The sequence below is a fragment of the Apteryx mantelli genome, unplaced genomic scaffold (assembly GCF_036417845.1).
Source record: "Apteryx mantelli isolate bAptMan1 unplaced genomic scaffold, bAptMan1.hap1 HAP1_SCAFFOLD_20, whole genome shotgun sequence".
Lineage (NCBI taxonomy): Eukaryota > Metazoa > Chordata > Aves > Apterygiformes > Apterygidae > Apteryx > Apteryx mantelli.
The window spans coordinates 16,149,290-16,160,850 of NW_027118553.1; the positions used below are offsets into that span (position 1 = coordinate 16,149,290).

Below are 11,561 nucleotides of genomic sequence, written 5' to 3' on the forward strand. Positions count from 1 at the left end.
TTTCCAGCCCAGCTGAGCTCCTCTCCGACTCTCCCCACCTTCCCTGCCCTCTCCCCAGCCCACTCAGCAGAGCAGCCCAGCCTGGGGGTGGCCCCACAGCAGTGCCCACCACAGGGGGCTGCAGAGCTCTGGGCACTGACACCACAGCCCCAGCCCCTCTGAAGGGCACAGCAGGTCGTGGGGGGCAGAGAGGGGTGTCAGCCTCCCCATCAGCCTCCGGGGGGCTGGGGGCCAGCAATGGCACAAGGAAATGCAGGCCACTCACTCCATGTCTCCACTGCTCTCATCACGAGGAGATCCTTAAACCTGGCTGCCTGCAGCCCCTCTGGGCAGCCCCTCTCCCCAGCACAGCACAAGAGTCCTGGCCCTGGGGCTCCTCACGCAGCTCCAGTGACAGAGCAGCCTGCCCCACGCTGACACACACAGAAACAGATTTTCATTTATTCCTCCCCACAAGCACACAATTGCTACTTTGCTCTTCTCTGCAGGCATCCCTGCTCCCCAGAGGGCCTTTTCCCAGATCAGTGTGTCCATGCTGGCCTAGATGGCCATTCCTGCAACCCTCCCCTGTGCTCTCCACAGGGTCCCAGGCTGGCAGTGCTGCTCTGCAGGGTGAGCAGGCTTTGGGGTGACTCTGCGCTGGCCATGCTGGTCAGGGCAGGCCCAGCTGGACCAGCATCACTGTACCTGACAACGCCCTCCCCAGGGTCTGTGGCCGTGGAGGATGCTTGGAGCAATCACAGGGCATTTCCAAGGGCTCAGGGGTGTCATAGACCCAGCCCACTGCCTCTCCTGAGACTGCAGAGGCCTGATTTGGTGCATTCCTCCGTTTGGCCCTTTACCTTTGTGTCACGCCACGTGGTTTTGTGAGACCCAACTCACTGCCTGTCCCAGGAATGTGCTGTCCCTGGAGATCCCTGTGAAATTCTGGTGTCACACAATCCCTTCCAGAAGGATGGGCATCCATCACCAGACCTCTAATAGGTGGGACAGTCCCTGGCAGAGACCTCTTGAGCACTCACCCTCTGCAGGGGCACTGGGCACCCACAAGTGACAGCTGAATGCAGCCCTCTTTCCCTCACACATCACCCAAAAGAGCTGATGCCCCTTAGCCCATGGAAAACACAGGCACGGCAACAGGGCCTTTTTTCGCGGCAATTCCCTGAGCACATTCTTGGCTCCAGCTTGGGAAGAAGAGCCCAACCTTCAGGCACAGTACAAAGGAGATCCCCTTTTATTACAGTGGTGCTACTTGGGAGGTCGGCTCTGACACAGTGATCAGCAGCTTTACAGAATGCCTCTGGGTCAGACGGAAGGGCTTTGCGCCTCTGGAGAAGTGGGATGAATTCAGACGTTTGTGTACAAACATGACTGTCACAGACAGAATGCGCAATGCACGGGAGCTGCTGGAGATAAACTGCGAATTGCTTGTGAGGAAAGATGGGCAGCTCATTGCTGCTGAACTAGTACCAGCTGAAACAGCTTCCTCACTGCCTCCTGGAGCTCCTTGTTCCTCATGCTGTAGATGAGAGGGTTCACTGCTGGAGGCACCACTACATACAGAATAGCCACCACCAGATCCAGAGCTGGGGAGGAGAGGGAGGGGGGCTTCAGGTAGGCAAACATGACGGTGGTGACAAGCAAGGAGACTACATCCAGGTGAGGCAGGCACATAGAAAAGGCTTTGTGCTGGCCCTGCTCAGAGGGGATCCTCAGCACAGCACTGAAGACCTGCACATAGGACAGCACAATGAGAAATGTAACGCCCAAACATTAAACAGGAAATAACCACAGCAAGCCCAACTTCCCTGAGGTAGGATTCTGAGCAGGAGAGCTTGAGGATCTGGGGAATTTCACAGAAGAACTGCTCCACAACATTGCCTTTGCAGAGTGGTATTGAAAATGTGTTAGCAGTGCGCATCACAGCATTGAGAAAACCACTGGCCCAGTGAGCTGCTGCCATTTTGACACAAGCTCTGCTGCCCATGATGGTTCCATGGGCTTGTGTGTGCCCAGTTGACAAAAGTCCTCCCCAGCTGCATCTTCTTCTGCCGTGGGTGAGGCTTTGCTAACACAGATGCTGCCAAAGGACTCGGAGGCCAGGGAGGCCTGGCAGTAGGCAATACCAGTAAAAGACAAGGTAAAAGAGGCAATGAGCTCCTCAGCCTTTCCCCTGTCTTTGTCACTACGTCCCCTGCCCCACTGAGCAGGGAGACAACACTTTCCTTGGCTGCATGCCTTGTGCTTCCCATGTACTTACAGAAGCCCTTCTGGTTGCCCTCCCCATCTCTTGCTAGCTCCACCTCCAGCTCCCGCTGAGCTTTGGCTTGCCTAACTCCGTCCCTTCCACCACATGCAATGGCTGTGTCTTCTTCCTGGGTAGACCATTGCCATTCCAGCCCTCTGTCCACTTCTTTCTGCCTTTTCAAGTCCTAAATCTCAAAGTCCCTGCTCATCCACGACAGCCCCAGGCCAGGCCCTGATGGACTTTCCTGCAGACTAGACTGTTCCTGTGCTTTAAGGACATTGTCCCTGATGATCCAAGAGGGCTGCATGGCTCCTCTGCCCTCCAGCACAGTCACCTGTGGAATCCTGACAAGCAGATTCTGAACAAGACGAAATCCTCTCTGCTGCAGTCCAGGGTGGTGATTCTCTTATTACACTTACCTCTCCACCATCACAAGGTCACTGCAGTGACAGACAACCTCCACATTCACATCCCCATCCAGCCTGAGCTTCATGTAGGAAAGAAAGGGCAGGATGGCACCATCTCCCTAGAGGTGCAACTACAGAGGTGGAGAACTCACCCTGCAGAAAAGCCTGCATTTATCCCCTTACCACTGAGAGGATCCAGGCAATGGACTTCTATGTGGTTAAAGGTGGATGCAAAGAACTTCCAGGGTAATGTAGCTATGCCCGAGGCAGTGCCTCCCAGGCTGCGCTTACAGTCAACAAGGAAGGAGGAGGAGATGTTCACCTGCCTTCTTTTAAATGGTCCAGAAAGTGCAAGTGACTCCTGTCCCAGAGACATTTGCCCTGTGCTTGAAATGGGGCCTGAGATCATAGACTTTTAGGATAATTCAGGCTGAAGGGACCATGGGAGGCCTGTAGTGCAACCTGCTGCTCACAGCAGGGTCAGATGGAGGGTGAGAAACCAAAAAAATGCCCCTTCCAAAGGACTTCTGGGGTGATACAGCAGGAGAAGGCAGTAGAGGATTGACAGCATAGTATAAGTCCTATGGACAAACGGCTTTCCTTTCTCCCCTTCTCCTGAGAATTAAATCCTCAGCTCTCCAGAGGGAACAAGCTGGGTCAGTAACTTTGCCACTAACATGGAGGCGGAGAAGTTCGTGAGTCCCTTACAGAGAGAGGCTGGTCCAAACGCCACCACCCCAATGGCACCAGACCCCCCCAGGCATGCCTGCCTTCTTGCTGGGCACCCTCTGCTCCAGGCAGGAGGTGTGCGGGGAACAGAGTGGGGTCTGCAGCCTGCAGCCCTGGCCACCCAGCAGGTGTGGTGGGACCCTGCTCCCGTATATGAGACTGGGCTCTGCTGCATTTCCCCAGGGTGAAGCCTGTGTCCCCTCTGGCTGGGAATACAGCCCAGCAGGAAGGGCCAACATGGGAAACATGATTTCTGTTCCGGGGAGTGAAGAGAGAGGGGAGGGCAGAGGGGGATCTGCTCATGCCCCAGGCACTGATTCCCTCCCTGCAGCCGGTACAGCCCTGCTGATGCCCTGTAACCCAGGAGCCCAGGAGGTGGGACTCCAATCTGCTCTGGCTCTAAAGATTTCTCATCCCTTCAGACCCAGGAGGCAAAGCACCAGTCTGGGGACACCTCAGCAGTCGAAGGGCCTGAATGCCTGGTGTGTTCCTGAGAACTCTTCTGCAGTCTCCCTGCACTGGTTTGACTCCTGTTGCCCATGGAGCAGAGACTCCTTTGGAGGATGAACTCACTCACTGTGTAACTCTGAGGTCAGGCTTGACCAGGCAGTACAAATGCGAGCAAGGCCTCAAGCCCACAACAGTGTCCCCTGCCCACGACTCCACTTTCCAGCCCCTTCCTCCTAGGGGATTTGGCTTGGAAAGGACCACCAGAGATCTGCAGGACCACGATCAGCTCTGGGCAGGGCTAACTTTACAGTCAGATCAGGTTGGTAAGTGCTTTCTCCTGGATAGTTTTTTAGAATCTCCTGGCCCCTGCCCCAGTGCTACCATGCTTATTTCTTTATTTTTTCCTTAAACTCATTTGAAATTTGCTTTGCTGCATCTTCTCCTTGTTGTGTCTTGTCCTTTCCTCCCCTTGGCCCCCAGCCACACCATCCCAACTACTTTGACCGAGGACAATCACAGCCTCACCTCCAAGCACAGCCTTGCTGGGATCTCCTGGACCACTCAGGCAAGCTGTGGTGGCCATCTCCAAGCAGAGCTGTGTGCTCAAGGTCCCTACATGGTCTCAGAGGAGAGCGTATATAACATAACATGGCAAAGGGCAGAGTCTGTGGGCCAACACCAGGGCAGAGCTGGATTCAGCAGGCGTGAGAAGAGAAGACCTCCAGCAGCTCCTCTGCATACTTGGGCAAGGAGTGATGCACCTGGCGGTGCTCCTGAGAGAGGACTGTGACACAGGAGAGGGGCACTGTGAGCTGCAGTGCGGGGCACCAACCCTCTGTCCTGGGTCTGGGAGGCCTGGCAGGCGATGCCGGTGGCTGCAGCCCCCGTGAGACCCCCAGCCCCGCTAGCAGCAGTGAGTCCCCTCCACAGCCGTTGGGAGCTTCTGGAGTGTCGTGGCTCACATCTGCGCCCCATCCCTGCGCTGGCCCAGCCCTGCTGCCCTGCACGTGGCCTCACAACCCCATTGTACAGGCACCACACAGGGCAGGAGGCATTCAGGAGTGGGGAAACACCCCCCTAGCATGGTCACCATGACAGTCGTTGGTGCCCCGTCTCCCAAATGCCCTCCTCCCTGGCAGCCTCCCACCAGTGCCCAGCCCCTGCCCAGCAGGGTCCCTGTGCCCCTGGGTTTAGCAGAAGGCCATGCTCTGGGGTCTGCTGGGGTCTGGGCCTGCAGAGAGGCCAGGCAGGGCTGGACATTGCCCCCACCCAGGTCCTGAGCCCAGCAGGCAGACAGAGCTGGTCACATTCCAAGATCATCCCTCACTAGGACCATGGGGAATGGCCAGTGGTACAAGGGTCTGGGTCTAGGAGGAGTTTCCTGGAGCAGTTTCTCCTCTGGGTTCATGCAACAACAAGCTGGGCTGCATCTTTGTTCTGACAGACCCTGTATGAGGCCCCGCATGGAAGGAGAACGGTCTACAGGCCCAGTAGATGGTCCCAGGACCTCCTCTGCATGCTCCCTGCCAGCCTTGCAGACGACCCAGGAGAGGGCTCATCCCAGAGGGCTCACAGCTGGATGCCCAGTCCTCCAGCTGGGCCTTGTTTGGGGGTGACATTTGGGGTAAGGACCAGTATGCAGGGTGTGGGAGCAATTGTCTCAAGGACATGTTCTGGGGACAGGACCTCAGGCCAGGAGCTTTGGAGGAATAGTCCAGCCTTCAGGCACTGCACCAGGAAGAACCTACTTTATTACAGAGATACTGTGAGGGAGTCAGCTCTGACCCAGTGTTGGACACAATTTTATATGGGCACCTGGCGAGAATGAGCAGTCTCAGGAAAAGTGGAATGTATCCAGGCAATTCTGTAGCAACATGGTAACAAATGACAATAGCAACAGTAATAACAGTAATACTGAAAGTAAAGAGAACAAACAACACTCAGTCCTGGTACGGGACACAGCGGGAGTCATTTGTGGAGAGCAAAGGCAATGTTACCACTGCTGAAAAATGTCCATGAAATCACTTTCCTCAGGGCATCTTTGAGCTCCTTGTTCCTCATGCTGTAGATGAGGGGGTTCACTGCTGGAGGCACCACTGAGTACAGAACAGTCACCACCAGATTCAGAGCTGAGGAGGAGAGGGAAGGGGGCTTCAGGTAGGCAAACATGCCAGTGCTGACAAACAGGGAGACCACAGCCAGGTGAGGCAGGCACATGGAAAAGGCTTTGTGTCGTCCCTGCTCAGAGGGGATCCTCAGCACAGCAGTGAAGATCTGCACGTAGGACAGCACAATGAAAACAAAACACCCAAAGTCTAAACAGGCAGTAACCACAATAAGCCCAACTTCCCTGAGGTAGGAGTCTGCGCAGGAGAGCTTGAGGATCCGGGGAATTTCACAGAAGAACTGGTCCACCGTGTTGCCTTGGCAGAGTGGTAGTGAAAATGTGTTAGCAGTGTGTAGCACAGCATTGAGAAAACCACTGGCCCAGTGAGCTGCTGCCATTTTGACACAAGCTCTGCTGCCCATGATGGTCCCGTAGTGCAGGGGCTTGCAGATGGCAACGTAGCGGTCATAGGCCATGACTGTGAGAAGACAGTACTCTCCTGTAAACAAGAAGAAAACCAGGAAGACCTGGGCAGCACATCCTGAGTAGGAAATGGCCCTGGTGTCCCACAGGGAATTGGCCATGGATTTGGGGACAGTGATGGAGATGGATCTAAGGTCCAGAACAGAGAGGTTGAGGAGGAAGAAGTACATGGGGGTGTGGAGGTGGTGGTCGCAGGCTATGGCTGTGATGATGAGGCCGTTGCCCAGGAGGGCAGCCAGGTAGATGCCCAGGAAGAGCGTGAAGTGCAAGAGCTGCAGCTCCCGTGTGCTTGCAAATGCCAGGAGGAGGAACTCGTTGAGGGAGCTGCTGTTGGACATTTTGCTATCTCTGGGCATCGGGGACTGTGCAAAGAAGAAAAGACATTGAGAAGTTAGGAGAGACTTTTCAAGTAAAAATGCCCCAAATGTTCCGGTTCTCATACAACCCCCCACACTGCCTCTCTCTTTACTGAGAGGATCTTTGTGCAGCTCCCTTGCTTGAACTCCTATTTGCTCTGCCGGAGTGTGCTGTGAGGAGCAGGGACCTCTGCCCATGGGCTCCAGAGGAGTCAGTCTGACTGTAAAGCATTGGGCACAGGGGAATGGGGGTGACTAGCTCGGACAGTCACAGTTCCTCTCAGGTGAAATCCACTCGCCTTGTGAAAGGGCTTTTCAGCATCTTCACTCCCAATTCTAAAGAATGCAGTTTGAGGAACAGAGTTTCAGTGATTTTTTTAATTTTCTTTGAGGTACCCCTGTCACCCCTGGGGAGTGACCCTCAAAGGCAGCAATTCTCAGCATTTCTACTGTAAAACCTGAGAAAAATGGATTCACAGTCCCTTGTTGCAGAGTGAGGACAGCTTGTCTGACTATTAGTCTCATTCCCAGCTGTCCTGTCCTTGCATCTCTTTGAGCTGGAGTATGATCTCATTCATATGTTGCCCTAAAAAGAAACCAGCCCCTGCTGAGAGCAGACGAGTTCAGTTTCAAAGTGCAGATCTCTAAATTTCTCACCCTTTCTCAGGGCACCAGAAGGAGGTCTCCACACTCCCCTTCCAGTCAAGGACACACAGGGCTCTTTTCAGATGCCCATATACAGCCTCCCACCACCATCTCCATACTCTCAGCATCTCTGCACCTTCTTCATTTGTCTCTCAGATATCACAGAGGTGCTATGAGACAGCAGTGACTTTCTGGAGGGCAGATCGCAGTCTGCCAGGACACCACAGGGAAACAGTCAAAGGACTTTTAGGACTGAAGATGGGTTCTCCTTAAGGCAGAGTCAGCTCATTTTGAACCCCACAAACAGCATTTCCTGCAGCTGCACAGCTTAGAAGGGGGCTGTGGAAATCTCATTCCCAAGCAGACCCCTCTGTTCCACAACTTGCAGTGTCGGTGTCTGAACTGCAGCTGAAAACCCACCAAAACAAGGGAGCCCGAGAGAACAGGGGCATCATGGAGAGGAGGGGAAACAAGGAGCAACACCATGATCCTGCTGCCAAGGGAGGCAAGGAGAGAGAGGCAGATGGGCGCTCAGGAAAGCCCTCACCTTACCCAGATGGGCATGCCGCCTTGCCCGGCAGAGAAGGCAGCTCATGCCCTGGACTCCATGGCTGTCAGGGCAGAGGCTCTGCTGGGTGGGAGAGGAGACACAGGGGGAGATTGCTCAGAGGAAGGTGTCTTCATTGCAGGGACTGACCATGACTTGCCCAAATCCATCAGCACATGATTTTTCTGTTAGCAATTCCCTCTCCTTCCCTGCCCAGTTTTCCTACCTGGAGCTGTCCCTGCTGCCTGCAGCTTTCTCTGTCCCAAAATCATTTCCCTGTCGGTGCTCACAGACCCTCTCCCACCCTCCGTGTGCTCACTTCTGTCCTACAGAAACCTTCTGGGACTGAGCCCTGGGCAGGGGCATCTCTGTGCTTGCAGGTCCTAAGCAGCAGGTCACATAAACCCTGAGGAAGCCATGAAGGTGATGCTGGTGTTGCTGTAGGTGGAGGTGGGGTTGAAGGGGTTTGCTGACCTTTCTCACAGACCTATTGAGCTCTGAGAGTGAAGCTTTGTGAGTCCCAGGCCCTTGACAAACCAGCAAACTCTTCCCTTTTTCCTCCTTGCCCAAATTAGGAAACTGAAAGCCCTTCAAGGAAAACCCCTTCCCTTTCAAGTACCCTTTTTTCACCTTCCTCTGTGGTGCAAGGACACGGCTCTGAATCACAGCCCTGGGCAGACCTGTGTGCACATCCCAGCTTCACAGCCCTGCAGCTGTCCTTGGGAGAAGGTAGCAGCATGCCCTGTCCCTGTGACGGTGTGGCAGGGAATCCCTGCTCTGAAGCATCTCCTCCTCCCCCACACTGGAGAAGCTGGCAGAGCAATCTGTAAAAAACTTATGAGTGATGGGATGGAATAGGTTGAGAAGAGCCCTCCAGGAACCTCAGTAGCATTGCCCCGCAGCCAGAGACTTACCGTGTTCAGGGCTGTGAAGATTTCTTCCACAATGAACTGTCAGCCATCCTCCCACTCCACACTGCCTTGCACTTCTGTCTGCCTTCTCTCATTTCACGTCAGCAGCAGCAGGCAGTGCCCAGAGCCCTGCTGCTCTTGGCAGAGGAGCTGCTCCTGCACACAGCTGTCTCTGGGCAGTGCTGTCAGGTTGCCACAAGCTCCTACCATCCCAGGAGCCTGGCCCCGCTCGGCAATAGTCGCCCAGATGAAGTCCTGACTTTCTCTGTCCCTTGTGCTGCCGCCTCCTGGGAGACATTCACTGAGGTAAACCAAAATAATCACCTTTGGTCCCTCTCTAAGCAGTGCAGAGAGACCAGTTACAGTATTGTCACTTGTTTCATCAGAGGATGGTTATCTACCAGAGGTGGAAATGTCCCACCCTGGAAAGCCATATTCCCATGTCTTAACTAGGCAGGACACCTAGAAGAGGACAAGAAGGAAGCTCATTTTCCCATGGTTCAAGTTTTCATTCAGATGAGTCAGTCTAGGCATCTCATGCCCGTTTAGAAGCCCCTGGGATGCAGTGGGATACAGATCCCTCCTTTGATCTCCACAAAAACACCAGAGGTGGGATTCCCCTTGCCAAAACTGAAGTGAGCACAACACAGGTGTGAGCTCCTTTTCTAAGGTCCCATTATAATCACTGGAGATGGAGGGTGGGAGTCAGTTACCTGGTGACAACTGGTGACAGTTGAAGAGACAGAGGTGGTCCCAGGCATGTGCCAGTGTCTGCTTGCTCTGATGGAACGACTGTGAGACCCACATCCTTCTGGAACATCAGGTGGGGGCCAAGTGGGATATTTCCTTGGCCATCTGAAAGGACACTAGATGTCCGCTACAACTAGACGAAGCCCCTCACTCATGATGAAGCTGAGAGAGATGAAGACCCCAATGTTACAAACAGCTGTTGTAGTTCAGTGCAGACACTTGATCTAATGACATAGAAATAGAAACTGCTGCTGGCCTATCTGGGACTCAGGCAGAAGGGACCTCACAATCTACGCAGAAGCCGTAAATGCGATTTTGGCCTATCAGCAGCAGAGACAGAGGTGACTTTACCTGAACCTACAGCAACCGAGAGCCTGCTGATGACACATAACTTATGGAGAAGGAAGTGACCTCACCATCAGCATCAGAGCCTTGTCCCCACTTTTGGCCTATCAGGTACCCAGGCAGCAGGGACCTCACAATGAACATACCAGCCATGTGCCTGTTCCTGGCCTATCACCACCAGAGACTCTGGTGGCATCACAAGAACCTACATGAGCCAAGAGCCTCCTGTTGGCCTGTCAGCTCCAGGGAAATAAGTGACCTCACAACCAGAATCGAAGCCATGTGCCTGCTGCTGGCCTATCAGCACTCAGGCAGAAGTGACCTGACAAGCACAAACCCCAGCCATGGCCCTGCTCCTGCTCATGTTCTCACACAGAAGTGACCCTGTCACTGGCTCCCAGGAACGTGGGGAAGGTTGTTCTCTGGGACTGGCTTGCTTCTGCAGTGGCTTCGCAGGAGCTGGCAGAGGGCCTAGGAGGTAGCAGTGCCCTGGTCCCAGGCACCCGTCAGCACCTTCACCTCATGAGTCATGGGACATGTCCCTCCTCTACCCAGTCCTCTGGGTGACCAGCTGCTCTCCTACAGCCTCTCAAGAGCCTGAGGTCTCCCTGCCCAACTGGAGGGCATCCTCCTGATGGACTCCCATAAGCACTGCTGCCTGCTTGTCCAAAAGCGCCTGGCCTAGGAACTGCAGGGCGTTATCACAGCCCCAGGCAGAGCAGTGCCATGAGGATCCCACCAGGCCACTTCTTCCAGCACTTCCTCAAGCAACATGCTTTGGAGGAACAGGAATGGCCAGGTCCCATCTGTGCCCATCCAGTCGGCTGCAGAGAGCACCCTGGGGACTTGGTTTAGTTCAATACAAAGAAATTCCGGGTGTAGTGGCAGGGCTGGCAGTCACTGGTGCCTTCCCCACCATTCCAGGAACAGAGACTGCTCCCCAGGGCTGAGGAGCTAAAAAGGAAGTTTTAGGTGCCCAGAGAAAGGTAGGGAAATACTGCAGGTCTCATTCAGATGAGATGTTACGGGATCTGCTTCTGAGGGTGCTTCAATGGTGGCTGTGATGTGACTCAGGTCCTTTGTGAGCCACACATTGGAGGCATCCTGCAGTCTTCAGCCACTCAGGACTTGAAGGTCCCAGACTGAAATCTTTGCCTGAGTGCCCAGAAACTCCCCCTTCGGCTGGAAGGGGTCTCCCAAATCATGCTGCCCTCCATCCCATGAAGGGATGTCAGTAAAAAACCCTCCTTCCCCCAGGTACTGCTGGTCATGGAAGAAACGGCCTTGCCAGAGAGGGGGTAAATCCACCCGTGTTTGGAGATGTTTACTGGTGGGAATCCAGGCCTGAATTCTCCCTCTTTTGATTCATTTCTGCTTTCTTTCTCCACCTCTCCCACACACACATTTATCTTACTCCGTGAGGTGTGTCATGAGCCCCTGGCACGAGCAGAGGAGGCCGTATGAAGCCCTGTGGCTCAGGGCTTGGGATCCTTGGCACCTCAGGAGGGTCACTGTCACTTGGTTTATCCAGGCCTTTGCTGTGAGGTCTCGTGCACACATTTCCTTTCTCAGGGGGCTCCCCA

The 11,561-nt window shown here is 54.4% G+C and overlaps 1 protein-coding gene across 1 annotated transcript; it reads right to left on the reverse strand.

The window, feature by feature from the left end:
* Positions 1–1,449: 1,449 nt before the first annotated feature.
* Positions 1,450–6,762, reverse strand: LOC136996059 (olfactory receptor 14A16-like). Its single transcript, XM_067317054.1, has 3 exons — positions 5,872–6,762; positions 2,261–2,375; positions 1,450–1,586 (listed from the first exon to the last, which is right to left on the reverse strand). Exons 1-3 carry the CDS (start codon positions 6,760–6,762, stop codon positions 1,450–1,452), a joined length of 1,143 nt encoding a protein of 380 aa, XP_067173155.1.
* Between the last annotated feature and the right edge of the window lie 4,799 nt (positions 6,763–11,561).

Excerpts from the sequence above, each read along its gene's own strand:
- LOC136996059 (XM_067317054.1), bottom strand. The coding sequence starts at position 6,762 with ATGTCCAACAGCAGCTCCCTCAACGAGTTCCTCCTCCTGGCATTTGCA. Across the intron at positions 2,376-5,871 it reads GGAACAAGGAGCTCAAAGAT|GAAGAAGACACAGCCATTGC; the intron begins GCCCTGAGGAAA and ends TGGTCTACCCAG. Across the intron at positions 1,587-2,260 it reads GGGCAACCAGAAGGGCTTCT|CTCTGGATCTGGTGGTGGCT; the intron begins GTAAGTACATGG and ends TCTCCTCCCCAG.